Source organism: Mauremys reevesii, linkage group 18 (assembly GCF_016161935.1).
Source record: "Mauremys reevesii isolate NIE-2019 linkage group 18, ASM1616193v1, whole genome shotgun sequence".
NCBI lineage: Eukaryota > Metazoa > Chordata > Testudines > Geoemydidae > Mauremys > Mauremys reevesii.
In genome coordinates this window covers 14,056,654-14,083,240 of record NC_052640.1, presented here as the reverse complement: position 1 = coordinate 14,083,240, position 26,587 = coordinate 14,056,654, and the positions used below count along the sequence as shown (strand labels likewise).

Genomic DNA, 26,587 nt, shown 5'->3' with positions numbered 1-26,587 from the left:
TCCTCCTGAATGGTGCCTGAGTGGAGGATAAGTATGTATTGTTCTGCATTACTGTCTATGAAACTGAATGTTGGGAGCTCAAATATATGTGACTGTCACCCTCTAGAGGGTGACTCATACAGAATATATGCTCTAATAGCACCGCAGCGAATGAAGTCTATCTGAAAAGGAAGAGGCCAGTGCTACTGGAGATGGAAGGCCCTGGATTCTGTCTACAGAGCTGTAATCTGCAAACTAGCTAATGATCATGATGTCTATTGTTTGCAGCCATGGACTGTTAGAGTATCTGCATCAGAAAATGAATGATAGCCCAGGTCAGAAGTCAATGTTTTGTGAATATTCTTTCCTTTGACAAATCTAATTTTAGCCACTTAACCATGTGACTCCTGAATAGGGATTACTCACAGGCTGAAAGAGAAACACATGCTGAAGTGCTGCTCTGAATTGGGGCGAGAGTGCATGGCCAGGGAGTATGAATGGAAGGAGACAGAGGGAGAACATAGTTGCATTAAACTGTTATCAAAACCTAAAAATGCCCATAAAGAACTTGCAAAGTGTCTTATGTCGCCTTAGGAAGAGGCCTGATAACTCCCAATTTTCATCAAGTTCACCTGACTGATGGATAAAAATGAACCAATTTACTCTGTCTCCACTGGCTTGTTGTGACAAGATAATGGGGCCCAGAAAGATGCCTCACACATCAGGGTATAACACTAAAGAAGTGGAACACGTGCCAGCTGGACAAGATTCCTAATGGGGTTGAAGATAAATGTTGCAAGAGCGCAGCTGACTTGTAAACCCATAAAAAACAGATAGCACAGTAAGGGGCACACTGCAGACAGACAACTCCCAGTGACAAGATTTTTGGCCTCCTGCTGAGGCAGGGGCAATCAGTCATTCTTTCTTTTATTTAGAATTTCTCAGCAGCTAAATGGTGTGGTTTATTTCATTAGTTGTTTAGTATCTGGCAGATATTCCTTATCAGGTTTGACAGGTCAACTGCAGGACCTAAATTACACAAGTCCTTTTAACTCTGAACTCCTGGCTTTTGTTGGTCTGTCTCATACCCTTGGCGTTATCCAGCTTATGGAATTTGATTTATTTCTGTGTTGGCATATCCCGATGAATCTGTGTAAAGGAAACAGACTGCATGTGCCCCCTTCAGAGGAAATCTCTGCTTCTATTTCTCTACCCACTAAAAGCTTTATCACTCAGCCTTGTTATTACCATGCTAAACGGAACACTTCAGAGCTTAGCAGCTTAACAAGATAAAAACAGGCTTTGCGGTTAATGTGGTTACCATAGGCATGCACATGGGGCCAGAGAGTTTGAGCTGCTGACTTCCTTCCACAGCTGTATCAGTGGGGTAGAAAATAAGTTTGCCTGATAAAGCTAAAATACCTTTAATTGTTTGTTTTCATGGACTTCATAAGTGGCAGCTTATTGAACATTGGTACTAAGACAGTGTGGAATCCTGATTTATTATTTCTTTTTAAACATAGATCCGACCTCACTATACTTAATCTTACAGAGGGGCTGTTTCCACAACTCTTACTCATAAAGTAGCCCTTTCTTAGGGGAGCTATCCCAGTGACAGAGGGCCAGATTGTGATTCCTGTACTTGCACTTAGATCTAACTGTACCAATAGTCCTGTTGGCAATGGCTTTTATTCATTGTGAGTAAGGAATAGCCCATCTGGCTCTAAATGGACAAGCCTAGTGCTTTAGAAAAGCTCTGTGCTTTGTTATCTTCTTTGCTGAGGGGTCCATAAGAAATAGGAAGGATGGATGGTTTTGGATACAGTCAGTGCAGATGTCCAGATTCTCAGCTGGTGTAATTTCAATGGAACTATGTCAAATTACATTGCCAGAGGACTGGCTGGATTGTTTCTTAACTCTTTGATTTGCTTTCTGGGGCAGCTGATCAGGAATCCATCAGTTTTTATGGCTACCTGAGAGTATTTCCCCAACACCACCAACTTCTAACCTCTGAACCAAGGCAAACTTCCTCAAGTTATTCCTCAAAGTTGCCAATTCTGGCACTTGGTACTTGCCGGCATGGTATCATGGAGCATTAGCTATCATCCGTTAATCAGCATCTTTCTCCAAAGTACCAGGGAGCAGCATAATAGTAACCACTACTAATAAACGGTTATATTTATTTCAATCATAGGCACCTACTCCGTGGGTGCTCCAGGGCTGGGACACCCATGGAAAAAACATAGTGGGTGCTCTGCACTCACCGGCAGCTCTGCGGATCTGCCTCTCCCTCCCCCTCGGGCAGAGTGGGGAGCCAAGCACCCCCTGGCAACACATGAAGACGGTGCCTATGATTTCAGTGACATTTATCACCTATTCTCTTCTGTTGTTGACCAGAAACTGAGCGGGTTGGAATTTTTTTTCCACCCCTCACAGAAAACATCATCAACTAAATAAATATTTTTGTTTTTTATCAAAGTTCCTAGTGGAAATTTTCAGTTTTGTTTGCAAGGTTAACATTTTCTCTCAAACTGCTGCTGCCATGCTGGCTTCCCCTTATCCCTCCCACCCGCCTTGGTCACAGGTTTGGTTTTCAGCTGACAAGCTTTGGGGTTCCAATGAAAACTTCCTAAGGAAAGTAGACACAATTTTCATTTGAAAAGTTGGGGTTTCAACAATAGGAAAAAAAAAAGGAGATGGACTTTTTTTAACCACCCCTTCCTAGAACTTTAAGGGAAGAAAGACTTATTCCTATGTGAAACTCTTCATTGACCTTGTTCCAGTCTACTTTCTCTGAAGCCTTTCCCCTGCTGCCTCCACACTGCCAGAGCTTTTCACTGACACATGTTGCCAGCTGCCTACTGCAGTGTGGACTCAGTGTGCTTTTCGTTGTGACATATAGCTACACCCACCCTACATGCTGCTGCCAATGGTGTGGCCAGTACATGTAGCCTATAACTAAGCTCGGCAGCATTAGATTTTTATTTTTGCATAACTTTGTCAGATAATATCAATGTTTATTTTTAGGCATTGTGACAGGACGGGACTCACCAACACGGCACCTCCTGCTGGCCGTGCTGGGAATTAGCTCTTGGTTGCCGGTGCACCTTCTTCTAGTAGTGTCTCACCGCCGTCACTTCTGCTCCACCTCTAAGAACGTGTCAGTTCCTGGACCGTGGCAGTCTCTTCACTCCGCTTTCTCCCCCCTTCTGGGGGAACCGGCTTTCTCTAGTCCATCCACTTGCCACTGTGGCCTACTGCAGCCTTCAGTCTAGCCCCTCACCTCAGGGGATACTGCAGTCTGAATACTGGCCACCCCCTCTGTGGCAAGTGGGAAACACGGAGGGGGCAGGCCTGCCCACTACTCCAGGCCCCGACCCAGGGAGCCCCACAGCTGGCAGCCACATGCTGCCACTCCTCCAACTCCCACTGCCTATTTCCCTGGGCCACTTCCCCATAGTCCTACCACCTTCCTGGCCCTTAGTATCAGGGGCCTCAGTCTGGAAGTCCTCAGGCTGGAGCTCCCTATTGCTTCCCTGCCCCTGCCCAGCACTGCTCTATCTAAGGTACTCCTCTAAGGCCACCAGTCCTTCTCCCTTGCACTTCAGGGAGAGACTGCCCCTGCTCTGTTGAGCAGCCCTTCTTATATGGCCCTCCCTGGTCCTGATTGGCTGCTCCTACAAACCTTCTCCTGATTGGCTCTCTACAAGCCCTTCTCCCATTTTGCACAGCCTCCCTGAGGGCTGCTTTAACCCTCCATCTGCCTGTGTGGGGCCCACCACCGTGTGTTTTTATTTTTATTGATTTAAATTTTCACAGTTGCACAAAATTATGGGTTTAAGCATTTTTGTCAATTTTTACCCATTTAATGTCCTGCAATTGTGAAAATTGATGGGAGGGTGGTTAGACAGTACTTATTTAATGACAGTAGATGTTGAGATTCAAAAACTTAGAGCTTTATAACTATTAAAACACAAATTGCAACCATCACATGACAAAATATACAAAGTAAATATCCTTAAATAAAACTCTAATGGTTCTCAAGCAGCATTTTTCTTTCTTTGCCCATCTGTAAATTTCTATTTTCATGGATGGAAATATTTTTTGTCAGTTTGTGTGTGAAATCAGCGTTAACCAGTTTAAAAATTCTCATCCTTCCAAGCCTAAGTAGTTCATTTAGGGTCTGACGCTGTGTTCCTGGTGCACACCAGCCTCCACTTCATGCATTGTTTTGCACACACCAGCTCACTGTGAGGATGATCAAAAGAGATACAGCCCAGACTTTTGAATGTTTACAGAGTAGTGTCTTGTCAAATGTGATATTCTTTATTTGAAATGGGAGCCAAAATGTGCTAGTCTTAGTACTAAATCCATTATATCAAAAGTTAGATTACGTGCTTGATCTGTGAACAGAAGAAGGAGGCAGAGTGCTTCAGAGAGCTAAAGGGTATAAACACCGTATTTGCCTAAAAAAAGCTATTGCTGGTAGAACTAATTTCCCATCTGCTGTGAGTGATTGTGAATTGGTTTGTAGATAGCTCTGGATATTCATCCCAGTGATGAAGGTCACTGGACACTAGAGTAATAGATCTGAGCATAGGTGGCCAACAAGCCAGCAGGTAACTCCCAGCATCAGATTTGTTCCTGCACATGGACCATGTAGGTCTATTCTCAGCATTGACAATATCATCCATATACAGAGGGGAGCAGACAGCTGCCTGCATCGTGTATGCTGTATTCCTTGCAAGTGGCTCCATGGATTTTACACTCTTGGATATGTACTGCAAGTCAAGTGTTCTCTGCATCAATAGCAGCAGCTCATACATTATTCAGCATGTTTGTAACAGTGAAGCACTAAAACAGGCGAGAACATTTGGAGCTTGAGCAAAATGTACACGTTGCATTACATATACTGATTGTTAATGTATCTGTTTTAATTAAAAAGTGTGGAATCTAAATTTTAATGAGTTGCAATAGCAGATAGTCAACTTGAAATATTTATGGAGGCCTGATACTCCATAGGTAATTAAATTTCATATTCACTGAATTGTTGCCATTGATTTCCACTTTGGAAATATTTTGATATATTTCAGGTGAATTCTCTCTCTCTCCCCCCCCCCCCATCTGTGTGGTGGCTCTGAGCCACATTTTATTATCCCTGAACTGCACAAAACTTCCCTTCATGCCAATGGATTATCTTCATACCAAATATGTTGTAAAGGAGCCAGATTTTGCCCTCAGTTTATGCCAGTGTGCTGCTGTATAAACTCCATCAAAGAAGAGTAAGAATGGCCTTGTACAAGGCACTAGATTGGGATTCAGGTGATCTGGGTTCAATTCCCAGCTGTGCCAGAGACTTCTTGTATTCCTTGGGTGAGTCACTTAGGCCTTGATCCTGCAAACTCTTATGCATGTGCTTAATTTTACTGCTGAAGTAATCCCATTGACTTCAATGGGCTATTCATGATAGTAAAATAAAGCACATGCATTTGCAGGACCAGGGCCTTAATCTCTCTGTACCTCCGTTCTTGTAATAATCTTGCCTCTCTCCCATTCTGACTTGTCTATTTAGACCGGGGTCGGCAACCTTTCAGACGTGGTGTGCCAAGTCTTCATTTATTCACCCTAATTTAAGGTTTCACATGCCAGTAATACATTCTAACATTTTTAGAAAGTCTCTTTCTATAAGTCTATAATATATAACTAAACTATTGTTGTATATAAAGTAAATAAGGTTTTTAAAATGTTTAAGAAGCTTCATTTAAAATTAAATTAAAATGCAGAGGCCCCCGGACTGGTGGCCAGGACCCAGGCAGTGTGAGTGCCACTGAAAATCAGCTCACGTGCTGCCTTTGGCACGCGTGCCATAGGTTGCCTACCCCTGATTTAGACTATAAACTCTTCAGGGAAGGGACTGTCTTCTGTGTGTATATACCACATTGGCACCACACAGCTCCAATCTCACATGAGGGCTCTAGGAAATACTGTAATGTCCCCTTGGATTTATACTCGTTTCACTAGTGTGAACATCTGGCTAGAAAACCTACCTTGTGAGGCTGAGATAGGAATCTTTAGCCAAAATTTGAATGTTTGGAAAACAGAAAATTCCTTAAGACAGATAAAATATATATATATATAATATATATATATGTATACTGAAATTATTCATATCTCCTAACATTTCAATTATTGGTCAAAATATCCTGAAATCAAGACCTTACCAGCCTCAATTATCGGAAAGCCACAGGGACACTGAGTAAGTTCACATAAATGAGCTTTCTGAGAATGGAGGGAATTTTCAGTGTAGTGAATGAGTGTCCGGAGATTTGATCCTATTTTGATACCAGGGAGTTTTGGGGTAATTGAAGTTTGAATGATCTAGGTTGAACGGTATATCTGAGCAAATGAAGATACTGTGGAGTGTGTGTGTGTGTGTGTTAAACTGGTATCTTCTGTCAGCAATAAAATTAGCCAGGCCTGAGATTAAAGCCACCTCTTTTCCCAAGTGCAGTGGGTCACAGGCTGCAGTTCTTGAGGATCCTGCATATTACTCCATCAATGGGCCTCTACTCTGAATCTGGAGGGGCCATCTACAGACACTGGAGGATAGCTGAGCATCTCTGGTCTCTTCCCTCCAGATGTTGTCAACAAGGGTGACAATTGGGATGGGGATATTTGCCTCTGTGAAGCTAAATCAAGACCACCAAATTTGTATCATACAGTTGAATGGTCGCCATCAGGCAGAATGGGATTTAAAACCGCAATAAAGAAGTTATCCTCAGACTCTCTTTACATGAATATTTTAATGTGATCCAGTGCAGTGCCTTTAACATGTGAACATTTTTCCCGTGGAGCTGAATGTCAAATCCATGATATTAGAATGGACTGAAAATTAGACAAACCAGGGTACCCTAAGCCTACAGCTGAGAGGTGGTGCTGAGAGGTGGTACAAAATACACCAGATCAGAGCTATGGGGAGGAAACTGAATGGAAAGATGAGAATCATCCTGGCCTCAGCTGGGTGCTGAACAGAGGAGACTAGATGGGGACAGAAGCTCTGAGAGAGAAGCAGAACCACAGCAAAGAAGGGAGTTTGGATGTCAAGATAGAAGGTTGCTATAGAAAGGAGGAAGGGAAGTAAAAGGAGAAATGCCAGTATTTGTGTGTCTGATGTTAGGGCTTATTGCACCCCTATGGCTTTGATAAACATACATCTTTCTTTGACAGCCTGCAGAGAGGGAGCTGTGCCTCCCCGGAACCCCCTATGCCCCTCCGGGACCCCGACAGCCTGCAGAGAGGGAGCTGTGCCCCCCCGAACTCCCAAAAAAGGACAGCAGTCAATGCCAACTATTTCTTACAGCAAGATTCCCATATATAGAGCCACAGGGAAACTACCTTAGACCACAAATTGTAAACAAGCGGAGCCTTTGGCACCCTTATAAATGAATCTTTCTTTAAAGTATAGGTTAAAATCAACTTTGTTTTCTTCATTGCAGTAGAACATTATATTTTCTTTAATAGAAAATTAAGACCTACAGCATGATTTGAGAATTGACAAATATAAAAAAAAAATACCAATGTGAAGTAGAGAACTACCCAAATTACAAAACGCTCAGAACATAAAATGCTTCTGGTACAAACTTGTCACTCAAGTGCCAACTGTCAAGGGTTGGATACTATTCATAAATCATGGTTTTAGCCTTTATCTTAATGTCAGTGCTTTGTTATGATTGACCTTCTTCTGGATGGAAGCGCACTTAAGCTATTGTAGCCTAAACAATGTGATTCTGTTCTGAAGGGGGAGAACAGAGAACGCATTGTTACTTTGTAAAACGTCTTTGGACTGAATCCCAGATGGGAAGGAAGTGGTGTAATTACTGCACTCAATACAGAGCCCTGGAGGGCATGTAAGGCAACCGGTCTGTAATGAGCCAGGCGGCACACCACAGCACCACTGAATGCAGGACCCTACTAACTAGCCAATTGTCATATTAGTGCTTTATTTGTTCTGCTAAATGCAAAAAAATCGGCATTTGACCACCGTAAATTAAAAATTAAAGCCAGGCTCCCTCAGCAACCAGGAATAAATATATACCTAGTCTGTTCGACAGTGGTGAATTTTACAGTCTGAGAAAGTTTTGTTTTCTTCCCAATGGCAGAGAGAGACCATTTCTCACTCCAAATCCCATGGCATTTTTATTGTGGAATCTTCATTGGATATCAAATTGCAATATGATATGATCTTTACACTGTCACATTTAGATCTGCACAATGAAATACATTCAAGCCTGACACTACAAGTTACGCTTCTGAGCTATTGCTTAGATACTATACTGATCTTGTATTTTAATGTTTCTTGTGATATGTATTTCCCTGAACATTGCAACAACAGCATAGTTAATGTATAAGTGATAGGCATTGTGCTAGGCACGGTACCTTCCTATTGTAAGAGACAGTCTTGTCACAAATAGCTCACAGCAGTAAATAGACAAGACAGAGGGTGGGGGAAAAACAGTATTGGCTCCATTTTGTAGATTTATTGTCCTATCCAAAGCCACTGTGGAAATCTGTGACAAAGCCAGGAATTAAACCCAGGTCTCCTGGGATCCAGGAGAGTCCCTTAATTACAAGATTATCCTCTTTCCCTAATATTGATACTACAGTAGCACCTAGAAGTTCCAGTCAGGACCAGGGCCCTGTTGTGCTAAGCACTGTAGAAAACATATACAAAGAGATGGTCCCTGCCCACAGTATGCAAAATCCATAGATGTAGGGTGACCAGATGTCCCGTTTTTAAAGGGAAGTATGTGTAATTTAAGCCCTCCTGCAGGTGTCCCAACTTTTTCTTTAAATCGGGCAAATTGTCGCATATTTTCTGTCTCCCCCATCAGTGCTGGTGGGCCCTGCTGCTGGCCAGATCCCTGCTCACCAACCACCCGCTCACCAGCGGTGAGTAAGGGGGGGTTCAGTGGCTGATGATGGGGGTGGGTGTGCAAGGCTTGTGGCGGGGCAAAGCTGAAGTGCATGGGGCCAGCCACTCCCTCTGCTAGTCTGTCGGTGCAGGGCCCTGCCGCCCCCACTTCCCCCCCGGTCCTGGTTTTGGCTGGCGCTGCCTGCGTGCTGTAGTGACTGGTGAGTGTGGGCAGGCACCAGGCAGCGTCCTGTTACGTGTTGTCTCTGCTGCCCACCCATCAGCCTTTTACATGCTCCCCCGCCGCTGTCCTCTCCCTGCTTTGCCTCTTCACCCGCCCTCTTCCCCTCACCCCGCTGCTCCTATGTATCCCCCGCCGGCGGGGTGCATCCTACTCCCAGTGCTGTGCAGAGAACCAGCCCCTGGTCGGAGTGCTCAGCTTACCAACAGCCTGGCTGGCAGGCTCCTTCCTCCCTCCACTGCCTCTGGCTGGGCCAGCGTCCCGGGAAAGCCCGGGCACTGGCTAGGAGGAACCAAGCCCTGCATGTGCTAAAACCCCACGCAGCACTGGCACGGAGAAGCCTCTCCGCTTCTCAGCTAAGCTCCGGAGGCGTGGGGAGGAGGGAAGTGATTTCTAGCCTATTTGCGCGCCGACCCTGCAGGCTCCACAGTACCCTCTTCCCCCACTTCCCGGGTCTTGGCCCCAGGGAGCCCGGGGCTGCTCCATCCCCTAGGCACCCCCTCCCCGGGTCTTGCCCCCAGGGAGCCTGGGGCTGCTCCATCCCCTAGGCACCCGCCCCTGCTGAGTCACCTCTCTGGCCAGGTTTGCTGAAGTCCCTGCAGTCAGGTTCCCTGGGCCCTGGTGCACAAGCCATTCTTAGGGTTTGTGAGGGAAAATTTAGCAGGCCTTAAATTTTAGTCAAGGCCCTGAGTTTGGTCAAGCTTGCTTACAGCCCTTGAACTGAGATCCTGCTTGTTTCTGTGTACATGGGGCAGAAGGAGTCAGAGTGGAAAAAATCCCCAAACAGAACAATTTGTAATAGCCCATGCTAAGGAAATATATAACCGCAATAGCACTGTTAGAAAAGTCCAACCGCAAACGAACCAGACTGTGAATAACAAGACGGGTGATTGTTCTTTTTTGCTTTTGACGTGTATTAATTTTGCAATGTATTCCAAATAAGGTAATTAACACGGACGTATGTGTAATTTGTCTTTGGTTTTAAGCTTTAAAAAGCTTGCGTGTTCCTGGAGTCGGTGGGGGGCAGCTCCAACAGCTGTCACCCCCTGCGCACTTGTAATCAATAAAGGGCCTCGGGCTGATCTGATTGAAAACACAACGCGTGGATTGATTTTTTTCCACGTCAGGTTTAACCCATTCCTGTGCACGCGGTAGCCAGGGGACTGAAGGCAGCTAGGTTATGTCTGTGGCCAGCAGCAGCCTGGGGGTGTTAGCTGCCTTTCGAAACTGTGCGGGCAGGAAGGGATGGGAGCTGCTTCCAGCTATGGGCAGGGGGTGGGGGAGGAGGGAGAGTGGGGTAGACATGACCTCTGCAAAGACACAGGCTTGGTCATCCCTTCCCTCCACCACCTCTTCCCCTGCAGCTGGAAGCAGCTCCCATCCCTTCCCTCCTGCACAGTGCCAAAAAGCTGCTGCTGGCCACATTCTGGTGTGAACCCTGTTAGAAATCTGGGGTGGGTGGTATGTGACCCTGCATGCCCCCCCACCCACATGTTGCCTCGGGAAGATGTGGCGCCAGGTACCAGGAGAGGCGGGTCCATTCTGGGGGCCCAGCCAGGCATGGAGGGTAGAGAGCACTGGGCAGGGAGGGTTGGGTCGGTTGGTCACCCCCCTGTGTGAGAGAGGTGTATGAGAGTGTGTGTGTGTGTGTCACCTCTCCCTGTGTGTGTGTGGGGAGGGATGGGTGTGTCACCCCTCCCTGTGTGAACCCTAAAGCCTTAAAGATAAGAAGGTAAATAAAAAGAATCCAACTACACAGTATTTCTTTTTAACAGGGGCTCAGTCAACTTGATGTTAATTTGAACATTTGCACTGCATAGTTCTGATTAATTGCCATTGAACTCACTTGAATGTGAGTAATTTTACCAGGTGTCCCATATTCAGCATAGGGAAATATGGTCGCCCTACTTAGATAGAAACAAGCTGACCAACTGGTTGCTTTTAGAACTGTGTGTGTGTGGTTTTGGCGCAGGAAAACAGCTGTACAGTGAAAGCCATTTGAAGTGATATCTGAATTCGAGCAGACATATTACAAATATATTCTGAACAAATCTAAATATTCAGACTCTAGTGTCAGATACATCTCCCCACCCCCCTAATGAATAAATCGACCTCTGCTATTCACATCATTCTTGATTTAGCTAACTGCTCAAGCATGTGCTTAATTTTAATCCTGGGCATTGTTCTCCTGGAATTTAATGGATTAATAATTTGCTGCTGCCCTGTATCTGCAGCAGATCATGACAGTTCTCCTACACTGGGTCAGTTGCCTTGGCTGGTGAATTGGGGGACTCTGCCCACCTTGTCCTAGTAAGGAAGTGGTGCCCACTTGGGGTTTATCTGCATTGTAGCTGGGAGCAAGCCTCCTAGCCCAGGAAGACAGACTCGTGCTAGTGGGGTTCGCATTAGCGCACTGTGTGGATGCTCCGGCTTGGGCGGAATCTTGGACCCTCACCCATGTAGGCTTCAGAGCCTGAGCTCCAGCCTGAGCTGGAACTTCCACATTGTTATTTTCAGCACACTAGCTTGAACTCTGCTTGCATAATTCTGTCTGCCAAGGCTGGGAGGGTTGCTCACAGCTGCATCCCCTTGGTGCGTGCTTAATCCCGTCTGCCAATCCCTCATGCCCATGCATGGTCATGCAGTTGAGGGCATATTTCAGCTATGGGATATTATCTCAGTTCTAGCTGGAAATATAGCGTCAAATCCTGAAGATTTTCCTCAGTCTTCCCTTGACACTCCCATAGGCTTTAAGCAGAGTATAGCCTGAATGGATTTGGTCCATTTGAGAATGTGACCCACTGAAAACAGCTTCCCCTGCAGCATTTCCACTTTCTGCGCCAGCTGAAAACAAGATGGTGCATTCTAGAGAAACCTGAAAACATTGTCCAAATCTTTTGCTAAATAATAATATTTGTGTTTTGCATTAGAACAGGTTTGTCCATCCCTAGTTTGTAGGGTCACAAAAATACCAGGGAAAGTGTGGCACACCTCCTATCCTTTTTAATGCTGAGCCTTCTGACCTTAAAACTGAGTTAGGAAAAAGCAAGAGGGGATCTTGGGGACTCATGTCTGTGTAAAATGCTCTATTGGTTCCATTTGTTTCTTATGGAACTTTTTCAGTGAGAAGTAAATTAGAAAGTGCTTTTCTCCATAAGAACCCATCCTGGAAAAGCGATAGAAGAATTTTTTAAATGGATGCTTTGTTTCTATGTGAAAGAGGCAGCTCCAAGAAGGTTTTTCTGGATCCCTGATGTGTTTTTATATATCAGAGGGGTAGCTGTGTTAGTCTGGATCTGTAAAAGCAGCAAAGAGTCCTGTGGCACCTTATAGACTAACAGATGTTTTGGAGCATGAGCTTTCGTGGGTGAATACCCACTTCGTCAGATGCATGTACTGGAAATTTCCAGGGGCAGGTATATATATGCAAGCAAGAGGCAGGCTAGAGATAGCGAGGTTAGTTCAATCAGGGCGGATAAGGCCCTCTTCTAGCAGCTGAGGTGTGAAAACCAAGTGAGGAGAAACTGGCGTTGTAGTTGGCAAGCCATTCACAGTCTTTGTTTAATCCTGAGCTGATGGTGTCAAATTTGCAGATGAACTGAAGCTCAGCAGTTTCTCTTTGAAGTCTGGTCCTGAAGTTTTTTTGCTGCAGGATGGCCACCTTAAGATCTGCTATTGTGTGGCCAAGGAGGTTGAAGTGTTCTCCTACAGGTTTTTGTATATTGCCATTCCTAATATCTGATTTGTGTCCATTTATCCTTTTCTGTAGAGAATGTGTTGTGTTTTTGACTCCCATCCAAAATTTGAGTCAGTGTAGACTGGAAGCTGGATAGGGGGAGTCTCAGGATCTCATGTCAAATTGCTCCACATGCTTATAAGGGTCTTTACTCTTGGGATAACCTCAGCTGTGATGGAATTTAGATTTTAATTCCTTCAGTGCTGACAGATGTGCCAGCTAGTACACTGAAGACATGATCTTTGTAGCAGACCTAGTGGAAAACTAGTACAACAGAATGGGCACTTGTTCCATTAAACCTTCTACCAAGACTATGCATGGTCCAGCAGCAGTTAAAGTTATGGTGCCATACATAGAAAAACGTGCCCTTTCATGCATACAGTGATCATTTGAGACCATCATTGGCTTCATATTTAACTTCCCTTAGGGACCATTTTTCATGATATCTTAGTGTTTTCAAAAGGCCTCTGCACTTAGACAGGGGAGCTGGAAGTCAGCCATGGTGATCAGAATTAAATGCGGAAGACAGCAGGTGTGTGTGAGTGTGTGTGAGTGTGTGTGAGAGAGAACAACATTTTTATTGTAACAACATTGTGGAGATCATAGCTGATGTGCACAGAGGCATTTTGAGAAAGGAGCATTCCACCAGCGTTGCCCTGTTTTCATGGCTAGTGGGATTAGCGAGATGATTGGAGCTGGAGGGGAAGAGTGTGATGGGATTTCATAGGGAGATGGAATTTGGATGGGTCTGAATGGGAGGCCTCATTACTTGGATTGCTGCTGGTAATGAGATTGCCTTTGTCTAGTTAGAGAGAGCGTGCTGCCCTCTGTAACACTGATTATAACTGCATTGCTTAGGTTGCTATTGGGCAAAGGCAGAGAATTCTAAAATCAATAAACTCTTATCTGCATTTTAGTTGTTTGGCTCAGGCAGAAGGTTGGTTATACCCAAGGAGTGTCATCTGTTAGAGAGAGTATGTTCCAAGCAGTGACATTGCTTGGATTTAGCAATTCAGGTGGTGGAGAATTTGCCTGTGAGGCTAAGGTTATTGCAGCAATGTTTAAGAGCAGAAACTGCAGATGGTGTGATGTGATGTGTTTTGTGTCTGTCCTTGGAATTTCCTCTGCATTTCTAACTGCTGAATGCATCACATCCATTCTGTAATTCACCCTGCCTCTAGATAGCTGCTACTATTAAGTTGCTTATCAGCTGGGTTCTGGAGCGGGAGGGGCAATTTTCCAGCAAACTACTCCAAGTTGTGTCCTCCCTGCTTTCTTGAGGCTTAGATATAGTGACTAGTACATTGGTCAAGTGGGTGATTCTGGCAGAAATTCAGGATTTGGGAGTCTTACAGTGCTAATCCAATTAAGTCTAGGAGCTTTGCAAGATCATGCCCTAAGCACTAAGGAACAGAGGAAAGTGAACTGCTCTACATCATCATCTGCTTGGTGATCAATGGCTCCACCAGAGCTGCTTAAATACTTTCTTATTAGCAGAAAGAAGGTGCTGTGAAAGAAACTGCCAAGCATGGCTGGGTGTATTCAGCTACAGCTTCCCACGATATCGTAGGAAATAATCTTCCTGGGTGATCCACCCCTATGCAGAGGGCCAGTACAAAGCTTATGCACCATCTCCTTTCCTAGGGCTTAAGTGATACCTAGCTCTTATGCTGGCCCTCTGTCCAAAGTCAGAAGACGTGTATTGGAAGATAAGAGGGACAGGCTGAGGAATGAAGCCCTCCACAGGCAAGGGTACTGGATGACTTTTTCCCAAGACAAGGAATGAGGAGGTCAGGTTGAACTGCAGGAGATCTTAGCCCTGCTGTTCTGGGGAAACAGTTTCTGGAAAGATTATCTGCTGTCCTGGACCTAAGAGAGCACATCCAGCCAAGCAGATCAGAGTCCCAATTTCTGGTCCCCTATCGCCTGACTCACAGGAGAATCAGAATTCAGAAGGCCCCAAAAAGGGTCAGCTTTAACATCCAAGGCAAAACGTTTAATTGCAAGTTGTAATTAGTGGATTGACCTAGAACTGGAACCTATAGGAGTCTGTAGTCCTTTGGAGTGCTGCGTAAATGTCAATAGTTGTCATGCCACAACACACATCCTTCCCGTGGTCACAGACAGTGCCAGGGGCTGGCAGCGGAGAAGGCACTAGGCGCAATCCTAAGTGCAAGGCCGGTGTGAGGTTAGAGCTGACTGCAGAACTTGCCTTCCAAAAAGGGGCCGGGGCAGGAGACAGGGCCAGATCATAGAATCATAGAACTTAAGATCAGAAGGGACCATTATGATCATCTAGTCTGACCTCCCGCAAAATGCAGGCCACAAAAGCTGACCCACCCACTCCTGAAATAATTCTCTCCCTTGACTCAGCTGTTGAAGTCCCCAAATCCTGATTTAAAGACTTCAAGTAGCAGATAATCCTCCAGCAAGCAACCCCTACCCCATGCTGCGGAGGAAGGCGAAAAACCTCCAGGGCCACTGCCAATCTATCCTGGAGGAAAATTCCTTCCCGACCCCAATATGGCGATCAGCTGAACCCTGAGCATGCGGGCAAGACTTTCCAGCCAGACACTCGGGAAAAAGACTTTCAATATCCCAACATTGACCCTCGGTACTAATTACCAGTGGCGGCACGTTATTGACCTATTGACTAAATCGCGTTATCCTATCAAACCATTCCCTCCATAAACTTATCAAGCTTAATCTTAAAGCCAGAGAGGTCCTTCGCCCCCACTGTTTCCCTCAGTAGGCTGTTCCAGAATTTCACTCCCCTGATGGTTAGAAACCTTTGTCTAATTTCAAGCCTAAACTTCCCGACTGCCAATTTATATCCATTTGTTCTCGTGTCCACATTAGTACTGAGCTGAAATAATTCCTCTCCCTCCCTGGTATTTATCCCTCTGATATATTTAAAGAGAGCAATCATATCTCCTCTCAACCTTCTTTTGGTTAAGGAAAACAAACCGAGCTCCTCAAGTCTCCTTTCATACGACAGGCTTTCCATTCCTCGGATCATTCTAGTGGCCCTTCTTTGTACCCGTTCCAGTTTGAATTCATCCGTCTTAAACATGGGAGCCAAAACTGCACACACTACTCCAAATGAGGTCTCACCAACGCCTTGTATAACGGGACTAGCACCTCCTTATCTCTACAAGAAATACCTCGCCTAATGCATCCCAAGACCGCATTAGCTTTTTTAATGGCCACATCACATTGCCGACTCATAGTCATCCTGCGATCAACCAGATACAAATATGGTGACCAGATAGCAAATGTAAAAAATCGGAATGGGGGTGGAGGGTAATAGGTGCCTATATAAGAAAAAGTCCCTAAAATTGGGACTGTCCCTATAAAATCGGGACATCTGGACACCGTAGATACAAACAAAGCCCTACCTTTCCCCCTGCCGTGAGCTGAGGGAAGCATGTGAAAAGAGCACTTGATGCACCTTATAAATGTGTGCAGCACGTACTGCCGTGGGCCATGTGCTCCCTGAAGTATGAACTTAAGTTTATCCCAACACCTCTGGGAGCTGCTTTCTGGGATGCTGTTCTTCCTTAATCTTCCTTTCTGGTCCGTGCATGCTCTGCCTTAAAGGTGCCATTTTGCCCAGTCTTCCCCCCTCTCCCTAGCTTTCCTGCTTAGCACTGGGCCATCAGACTGTTGACTGATTCCACTAACCACTGGACAACAGAAAAGCAAGTTGAGATGCAGGAACCAATGCAGAATTACAAGGCAATTGCGTCTCATTTGAGGAGGCCCATTCTCCACAGTTCAGCTAAGAGGAAAGTTGCCTCTGGCCCAGGCAGTGTCTGTACTGGCTGATGGAGATTGTCAAGGAAGAGTGAACCAGCTCCCCTGCCACTCTCTGTGCCCTCAGCTCCCATCCAACTTGGAATAGAACAAAAGCTTTGTTGAAGTTCTGAAATGTTTGGATAAATGACCCTTGCTTTTTTTTTTTTCTGAGCGGGAGATGGGGTAGGTCATTAAATGGCTCCTGTATCCTTTCAGCCTCTTCCCCTCTTCTTACCTTGCCTGCAGGTCTGCTCTAGGTGGGATGGGGAGGCTCAGTGCTTTCTGTCCCTTCTGCTTCAGTCTTCTCTTCCTTGTATTGCCAATAGGCCCACCGCATCCCATCCAAGTCTTCTGGAGAGCAGGTGCCCCTCTGTTTTCCTGCAGCCTCTCCTGTGGGTGTCTCTGGGGCTGCTTTAACAATGAAAGAGCCCTAGGGATGAAAGGCATAGGCATGCAATGGGCACAAGTCTGAAATCCCTGTTTCTTGCAGGCAAGCTGGCACTTTAAGGGGAGTTGGGCCTAGTGCTACCTGCGATGCATCTGCTGGGAGGAAGCTGATTCTATAAGGCCAGGGATCAGGTGAATAGCTTGAAGATTGCCTGGCCCTCATAAAAACCACCAAGTAGGTAGATACGTGCCTGCAGGAGACCCTGGGTGAGGAGAAAGAACCCAATTTATATATGATTCTCTGTTGGATGACCTGCAGTAGATAGGATCCTGCAGAAGATACTGGGTCAAGGGGAAAAGGGCGTGTTTGAAATATTGAACTTGGGTAACTCTGAAGAAATAAAATTTGAGTCCCTGAAGAAAAGGGGGCTGGAATCTTGTGGCTGAAGACTGTTCTTTGGCCGTGCTGGTGAGTTAGCCCACAAGCTCATCCTGTTCTTGTGTGAGAGTGGGGACCGGAGACCGTGGCTCTGGAGCATCTCCACCCGGCTGCTCTTCCACTGTTGAAGAGCGAGGGTGCTGCTGCCCCTGGGCGGGGGACACAGAGGTGAAGACTCTCCTGCAGAAGAATGGGCAACCTAGCACACGGCAATGGCGATGTGGGGCTTTAGAAGGAGTGGGACTACTGGCCATTCCTCTTGGGGCAGGGACTAGCCACTGCTGTGCAACTAATTCTACTTGGTCCCTGAAAACCCAGTGGGGAGGAGTCGGCCACCTGGCGGGGCCCCAGAGAGGGAGTTGGAGTTGGAGTGAGGTAGCAGGTGACAGCCCCCTATTTCCCAGGTGGCCTGCTTTGAACCCTAGAGCCCACTTGGTTGTGTGGGTCGCAGGTGGGCAGCATCATGGGGAGGGACCAGAAGGGTTTGGTTGAGTCAGTTAAGCAGCCTAACTTTGGGAGGTTTCCCTGTCCCTGGTTGGCACTATCCTTTGAGAGAAGCTAGGGATTGAATGTTTCTGTAGAGCATGGCTCTGTGTCTCTGTTCTCTCTGCACTGTCCCTGCTCTGAGCAGCTAACTAGGCTTGACTAGAGAGGAAGGAGGGTGGGTTTAACCTACTTTATTTATGGGTGCTGGAAATTGACATGTATTATTTATGCTGCCGCAAATCTTTTATTTGGGATGAGAAATCCTACCGCCGGGCTTCCTGCTTCTAATAATCATTCCTCTAGCTAAATTGTCTCCCAAAGCCCAGGGCTGCTCTTGCCAGGGACCCAGCTGGTGTTACTTGATGACTTTGTGGCATAAAAAGTCTTTCTGATATAGCAAAGCCACCACTGTGCACATCAGTCACCAGTGCTGACAGATGGGCTCTTAAATCAATACAAAGAAAGGCAAGGTATAGGCTGACACAGGTAACAAAGTCAGGATCAAGCACACATCCTAATTCTGTACCGAATGGCATCTTGTGTGTGTATAAATCTGTGCAAAACTGGGTGTAAATTCCTACTGTCTTGCCCAGGTATAAATGGCAATGCAAGGTGCAAAGCACTAGAGAATTTGACTCAGAGCCTGGAACAAAATACTTTGAGGTTCCTAAATCTGCCTAAGTCATAATGAATCAGTTGCCAGCGCTACCCTTCTGCTACTTTTGTTCATTTGGAAGATAATTCATTCCCTAACGGCTGAGAGATGGCTTCTGACAAACCTCCCCTCTGAAAACTCTGCTCAAGGACGCTGCTCTTTACTGTTTGCTCAGTCAAAAATGTTCTGGGGAGGTTTTTTTCCTTTTATCTGAGGCAGCATAATAAAATACCTTAGATAAACAAATTTATTCTTGGAGGGATGTTTATTAAGTGCTGGCAATCCCCTATGATAAATAATTTCTCTGGGAGGAAAAAAAAATCAAGAAGAAAGTAGGCCAAGGAAATGATTTTAGTAGAGGAGATAATGCAGGAAGCATAGGACACTGAAGGCTTCTTTTTCATGTTGTCTTTTAAGAAAGCATCGTGTCGTCGGTAAGATGTTACCACAGTGCCATCTACGGGCGAGCTGAAAAGAGTAACACACTCAGCTGAGGACTTGGCTGGCTAGCTGTTCTGAAGTGCATTGTCGGTGACATAAGAAGCTCACTGCCGGAGGCCCAGCTCTGCAATCCTTTCTCATACCCAGTTGCCTCCTGGATTCCATTGAAACCACTTGCATGAGTAAGTACTAAACAAGGGAGCAAGGGATGTAAAATTGGGCCCAGAGCTACAGATGCATCAGGATGGTCCTGATTTGTCGACACAGAGTCCAGAAGGCAAACAGTGAGACTAATCAATATTATTAGTAGTGGTTCCGCAATGCCTAGAGGCTTTCACCAATATTGAGGCCCCACCGTACAAATATGGCATAAGAGAGTCCTTATCCCAAAGAGCTTACAGTATCAACGAAGGAGTCACACCAACTGGGAGAAAGGAAGTATTAGTATCTCCATTTTACAGGTAGAGATCTTTGACATAGATTGTGATTTGCCAAAGGTCCCACAAGGAATCTCTGGCAGATGTTCTGAGTCCCAGTCCAGTGCCTTATTCACAAGACCACCCTTCTCAATAGTTCAAAATTTCTACAATACCTCAGTGAAGCGATAACTAGTAAAGCATATGTGTAACTCGAAGATTGTATACAGGGATCCAGTGTATTTTGATTGTGCCAGGGGAAGCATTAAGAGTTTTTGTTTTAAAAGGATGTTTTAGTAAATGATTGACCCTGGGCAGTAAAAAATCAAGGAAATTACTCGGAATGTGTGTCAGAGCATATGAGGTCCTTTATGGAGGGCTACGCAAGAAACTTCTTGCTTTACATTTTTAAAAAGCTGGCAGCCCAGTTTGTAGCTGTGACTGGAGATAGCACACAAGGTTTGGGTGTGTTTGCAAGTATGGGGTTCATACATAAGATGTGACCCCCAATGAGATGCACATAGCTTTGAAGCAGAAAGAAAAAGGGTTTGCTTTTCACTTTCAAGTGTGAATCCCTGTGCATTCTGTCTGGGACTTCCAAAGGGGCTCAAACTCCCATTGAAAATCATCCTTAATGCAGGAATGGGTCACCATCTCATAGCATTTAGCATCTTGCAGATTGTTCTATACCATTGCCCCACCCTTTGAAGGTTTACGTAGCTTTTGTTAGAGGTGCATAAGAGAGGAAATATGCAGGCAGAGATCCAGTAACTGCTACCACTTATAACTATTGTAAAATCACCTACTACTTTGGTGTGTCAACATGTTAATTGCCATTGATGAATGTGGCTCAAAGGGCAGCTTGGATAAGCACCCAGAAGATTGGGTGCTTATCAGACTTTCACATGAATCAAACTAACTGCTTGTTCTGGATACTGAGGTTGGCAATATTGTGAGATTTCTAGTACTGCCTCTTTAGAATCACAGAATATCAGGGATAGAAGGGACCTCATCTAAGTCCAACCCCCAGACAGATTTTTGCCCCAGATCCCTAAATGGCCCCCTCAAAGATTGAACTCCCAACCCTGGGTTTAGCAGGCTGATGCTCAAACCACTGAGCTATCCCTCCCCCCAGCTAGCTAGCCAGCCAGCCAGCCAGCCAGCCTGCATGCATGGTTTGGGGAATCTGTATACAATTTACCAAGTCTGGTTGCTGTTATGAAATTGCTGTATCATAGAATGCCTCAGTGTATAATGAATGTTGTTGTAGCCATGTCAGTCCCAGGATATTAGAGAGCTCGTCTCTCTCACCAACAGAAGTTGGTCCAACAAAGGATATTAATTACCTTGTCTCAGTGTGTAGTGAGTCAGCCAGGAATCGGGGCTGTGTCAGATACTTGTCAGATCAGGAACACTGGCCTGTCATTAAACCTTATTGGTCTCCTGTTTAGGTGGAAACACTTGCGACAAGGGATTGGTGAAAGCTAGGAGAAACAGATCCTGCAGAGAAGCTGATGGGAGTTGGGGTTTGGAGAATGGAAAATCTTCAGCGGCAGAACAAAAGGGATAGAGGTGAGGAAGCCAGAGTTTTAAAAGAATTTATCGGAGAAACAAAGGGCCAGGCTTCTGAAGGGAGCGGGTACTTCTGTGAGCAGAGCTAGCATGGGGTATGCCTACTCTTAACTGGGAATCAAACCTCCCAGCTCCAATGTAGACAAACCCTAAAAGTCAGATCCCATGTTTACTGCTTCAGTGAAATACTCACAAGGACACCAGAGTTAAAGACTTCAGGTTACAGGTAAGGGAGTTTTGCAGCTACCTATATGACTGAGCAAGTAATGAGCAATACAGATAGGCAGGCAGATTTTAAAGATCTTTTATGCTGCTTTAAAAACAGAGAAGGTGGAAACACTAGCACGGCCAAAATTCTTCTGGATTGGCACCAGACTGAAGATAGAATGTGGCCTGCTGGGATTGGCTTTCAAAATTAAGACCATTTTCACTGAGAGGTTCACAAACCATTCAAGGGAATGAAAGCTGAAATATGGTTTTGCAATATTTGCAACTTTTTAAGTATGAATTGGAGGCAAACCAAATGAAAGTGGGCATATTTGATTGTTTCACCTTATGAGTTTGAGGGAGTTTAAACTCCAAACCTAAAACAAAATCCGGGAGTGAGAACTCCCATGGAATGGCCATGGCATCAGTTCTCACACAGTGAAACTGCTGAGTTTTGCAGCACTCCATTTTGTGAGTCAGCAAAGTGGCTTCAGGAGGAACTCAGCGTAGCTCTAAGTGTGTGTGGATCAGCCCTGTGTATAGAACTATTGGACTGATTGGTTGCTTGGTTACCTAGGTGTTTGGCGTGCTGGGGCCTGGAGCCGCCCCTGAAGGTAAGCTATTGTGGCCTGACTGGAAAGGGGAAATCTCATGAGGAAATTTCTTCTCAGAAAATTTCCAGACTGGTTTCATAGACTTAACAGTTGTGGCTAAGCTTCAGTAAAGAATCAAAACTCTCGATTGCTTATTCAAATACATCCAAAGTCCCCACACTCTTGAGATTCACCCATCACTAATCATTGTCATGGCGTGAGGTTTGTTTGCATTGTACAGTCATAAAAGTTGCTTAAAATTATACCAGAGTTCAAAAATAAATGCCGACTCTCACTTTCTAATTTGTCTGTAAACTGTCGGAAAGGAGATGCACCTATCTGAGCTTCCCTGAACATTGAGGACGTTTAGGTTTGTGGATCCAAAACCTTTGTGGGTACATGTATGTATGTACACACACACACACACACTCGCGCTCTCTCTCTCTCTCTCTCGCATTTCCACTGGGTCCTCTGCTGTTAGAGTGTTGCTCGCAGTGTCATGCTAGATACTGATTGCATTATTTATAAGTGCTATAGCTGAAGTATTTTATGTCCATGATCAGCTCCTTGTGGGAGCTCATTATCTCCAACTACTATCTACAACGAATTGATGACTCGCCAGTTCCACCAGGTCAGGCCGTGGAGCCATCTTGAGTGGCAGTGGGTTGCACACTTGTTCTAGAGCTCTGCTGAAATTGTGCCCAAATCTAGGGAATAACAAGAAAGGGGGTTAAATCACTTAGCAAATTCACCCAAATTCCCCCCTTTTTGCAAGTATAGAGAAGAATGGGGCTAAAATACCCATATTTGGGAATGGGATGGAAATAGGCTGAATTCTAGTCCATGGATTTCCGCTAAAGTGCAATTTACTGTGTATGTGGTACCTCGGACCTTCTGGACTTAATGGGTCAGAGTCTCAACAGGTGTAAAGTATCATGTCTCCATTGGCTACAGTCGAGTTACACCAGTTTATACTGGCAGAGGATCTGGTCCAACGTCTGTGAGCAGTGTTTGTGATTCAGGCACCTGTCAAAGCATGGTGTATACTTTAACACTGACATACTACAGGTCTTCTGTGAAACACACTGCTCAGATAGGCGGTTCCTGGACCATTTTGAACTCAGATATGTGGAGCTGGGAGGAAAAAGAATCAGAAAAGGAAGGAGATTAATTTCTGAAGGCTGTCTGCATTTTTTTACATAAACTCTACTCTGCATCTGTGCGTGTATGGCACAGGCTATGAAATCCCTGCTTCTGCTGTAGGCAGAGCAGAGGATAAATATATATGGATGAATAAACAAGGCAAGTAATCCAATCTCATTGCTAGTATTCAGTTCTTGCACTGTTGCTCTAGGCAACCAGCTTGAGTGGGGATATTGTCTATAACCTTAAAAACTGATTATAGGCTACTTCACTGCCTCATACTGTCTTAAAGAGGATTAGAAGGGAGTGTAAAGCTGGTTTAGGGACTATGTTAACAAAGCCTCAAAGGCATCTGCAGATTTCCTTGTTCATGAAGTGATTAACTTATTTAGTAACTGTGAAAAAATGTGCACATTCCAGGAGCCAGGCTGCTAATAATTAAGAGATGTAATTCTTGTCGTGGGGAGCCTGGCTCGTACTGACAACTGTCTGTGTTTGGCAGAGATGTGGGGTTGTTTTGTGTCCTGACTTGTACAGGTTTCCTCCGTTGTTTTTAAGCCGAAGAAGGGGTGGGGGGAAAAGGGGGAAACAAACCCACTTGTCAGTAAGGTCTTTCACCATTCGAATGGGCTGTGTCTTGTTTCCTGACTGGTATGTGTTTCAGTGCAGTGCGGTTCTCTAGACCGTACAGCTGAAGCATTTCAAATGAGTTACTGGAGATCTGCTTATGCTCTTTTAGTTCATCCCAGTGTTTACTTGCAAATGCAGAAGGAAGCTTGACTCAATTTCTTTATTTTCTGCTTCTGCTGCTTTTATTTTTTTTAACCCATCCTAGATGAAGCTTTGCTATGGGGGAGGGGGGAAGCAAAGCAGCACTATGGGAAATGCCACACGACAGAATCTAAGACATTAAATCCAAACAAATCTCCTGTTTCCTACGGTTCGATGACAACAAAGTTCTTTTTTTCAATTCTAACGAAGCCTGGCATCATGATCCCTAGCGTAAGTCATCAGCAAGGTTTGAAGATGGGGCCTGAAGCACTGGTCTCTGTCAGGTGTGCTAAAGGACTGACTCCATTACGTGGTAGCAGCAGTAGGCTGACATCCACTATATGAATAGAGAGACTTGTTTGGCCAGTGCATTACTTACACACCCTCTCCCCCCAAACACACTCTTCAGAGAAGCTTGTTTTTTAGCATCTGAGGGCCACAGGAATTTGACTTCTTCATAAAGGCCACTGCATTGTAACAGTCTTCACTAGGGGCCATCAGTAGGGGTAGAATTTAGGACCTTCAGTGAGAAGAGTGATGTTTTTTTACTATTCGGGCTAAAGGAACAGCTCCTTTACATTGGATCTTTTAAATAATCCCCATCTGCCCATATATTGGTCTTCATCCAACCCCTTTCTGGCACTCCGCAGGGAGGTATTGTAAACCCGTAGCCTTACTCCAGGTACCCCAGACATTACCTTTCTCTTGTCCCAGCTTCTCTTTCCCTCTCTGGCGCCTCAACACTCAATAACCCAATTTAACAATCTCAGCATCGAATTCTGGTTGATTTTAAATTAAAATACAAGCAGATTTCTGAGGTAAGTTAATAAAATAAAGAGAAAAATCACAAAATAAAAGATTATTGGAAATAAATCCATCTAGTCCAGCACCAGAAAAGGCATCTCTTAGTGGGCAAAAAAAGCTTGTGTTGCAAAGAATGAAAATATTTCATAGAGAACAGCGTGTCTGTCTTTCTCTCAGCCTGTCAATTTAGAATGCCAACACGTCTCTATGAAGTATTTCAAGGGTAAGGGTGGGTTTCTGTATTTTATAGGAAACGCGCTTTCTTTGGTCTCTCCCCAAAGCCCATCCCCTTATACCTAGGTTCTCCATTACATCACCTTCCCCAAACCAGCTTTATAGATTGTGTCTCTGATATGATCTGTATGGATATAGGGCAAGAACTTTTCGACTGCTTCCTTCCAAAATCACATGCCTGCTCATGCCCTTTACTGAGCATATTGATGCCCAATAAACACATCTCAGGCATGTTTGACAAATCACTGGTTACTCCTGAGCCCAGGCTCATTTCTCAGTTGTTTCAGTGCATTTGGTAGAGATAACGACATTTAAAAATGAGATTTATATAGCCCGTAAGTCATGACCTGACATTTGTGTATTTGAAAGGAACAGAGCTGTAATAAAAATGTCTAATTGTAATAATCAATCTACCGCACAATTTTCAATATTTGCAACATTGACTGAGGAGCATTCCTTCTCCCTCTACCCATTACTCCTCTTGCTGTGTAGTGTGGCTAAACCTTCCAAAAGCGATCAGTGATTGTGAGTGCCTCGATTCTTGACACACACTACAAGGGTCTGACTTTCAGAAGTGCTGAGCACCCATCCTCTGAAAATAAAACCCCTTTAAGGTGCCACGGGTTGGGCTTCTAAAACTGGAGGCACCCCAATTCATTAGTCGCTCCCGAAAAATTTGGCTTATACCCATCCCTGAAACAGAATCTACAGCTTTGCTAAAACAAATAAAGCTTGTTTGAAATAATGCAGAAAATGCACTTTTTTCAGCAGAGTCCTTACAGCCAGAGGAATCCTGAGCAGGCCTTAAACAACAAACCTAGAACACCAGAGTAAAAGGAATACTGTAATGGATCTGCAAAGCAGATGCTACAATTTCCTGTCAGCCCCCTCCCCACTGCACTTCCCCGTCCTCCTGGCTAGGTGAGAGAAAAGATCCAGAATCAAGGAGTGGCTGGGGTCCATTTGAAAGTGGTGGCCATGTGGCGAGCGGGAGCTGCAGAGAAGCGGAGGCAGAAAGCATTCCCCAGGAACCCTATGCAGAGACACGTGTGTGGCACAGGCTGCGAGCGCCAGACATTCCAGCAGGTGCAGGTCCGGGTGGGACTTATGGAGAAGCAGAAGCAGCTGGGCAGGGAGCCAGTGCAGAGGGGCCCCAATGAGAGACCCTAACTAAACCTGGCTTGGAATAGAGACTGGACCAAAGAGGGCACCCCAAGCATTAGGCCTGAAGATCCTTGACTCGCGATTGGACTGCCCCAGGGACCCAAACATTTACCGCTGTTGCTCATTGTGACCTGTAACAATGTAAGCCTTTATACCTAGGGTATTTGAACCCTTTCCTTTTCCTGATGGTCTTACGAAAATTCCCTTTCCCTTAGCCACATGCCTGAGGGGTTAGTGGGACCCACCATGGCTAGCTGCTGAAGTGCCTGCAATGCTTGCCTCCAAGTTGCGGTACACCTGGCAAGCTCCTGCCACCCTGTGGGTTTGGTGTATTCTGGCACTGAGCAGCCCCATAATGACACTGCATGGAAATCAGAGATTAGCTGCAAGCTAGCTGGAGTTTTAGCAAATCCGAGCCTGGGCACTTCCAAGGAATTTCTGACATGGGCTGTGATACGGCATTATTGTCAGATCTGAACTAGGCTTGTCACTGGGAATTGCACCAACATCACCCACATAGAGGACGGAGGGAAAACCAACCCTTTGGCCTTGGAGTTTTTCCAAGCTGTCAGGTTTCTTTATTCAATTTACTTTCACAAATTCCTGTGTG

At 45.2% G+C, this 26,587-nt stretch overlaps 1 protein-coding gene across 1 annotated transcript in view; it reads left to right on the top strand.

Moving 5' to 3' along the window:
* Positions 1 to 26,587, top strand: part of GALNT9 (polypeptide N-acetylgalactosaminyltransferase 9) — a 699,106-nt gene that overhangs the window by 175,871 nt on the left and 496,648 nt on the right. The window contains exons 3-4 of the mRNA XM_039505453.1: positions 19,050 to 19,255; positions 20,941 to 21,061. Of these exons, the coding sequence (XP_039361387.1) occupies positions 21,004 to 21,061 (58 nt within the window). The 5' untranslated portion in view covers positions 19,050 to 19,255; positions 20,941 to 21,003. The remainder of the gene's footprint in view (positions 1 to 19,049; positions 19,256 to 20,940; positions 21,062 to 26,587) is intronic.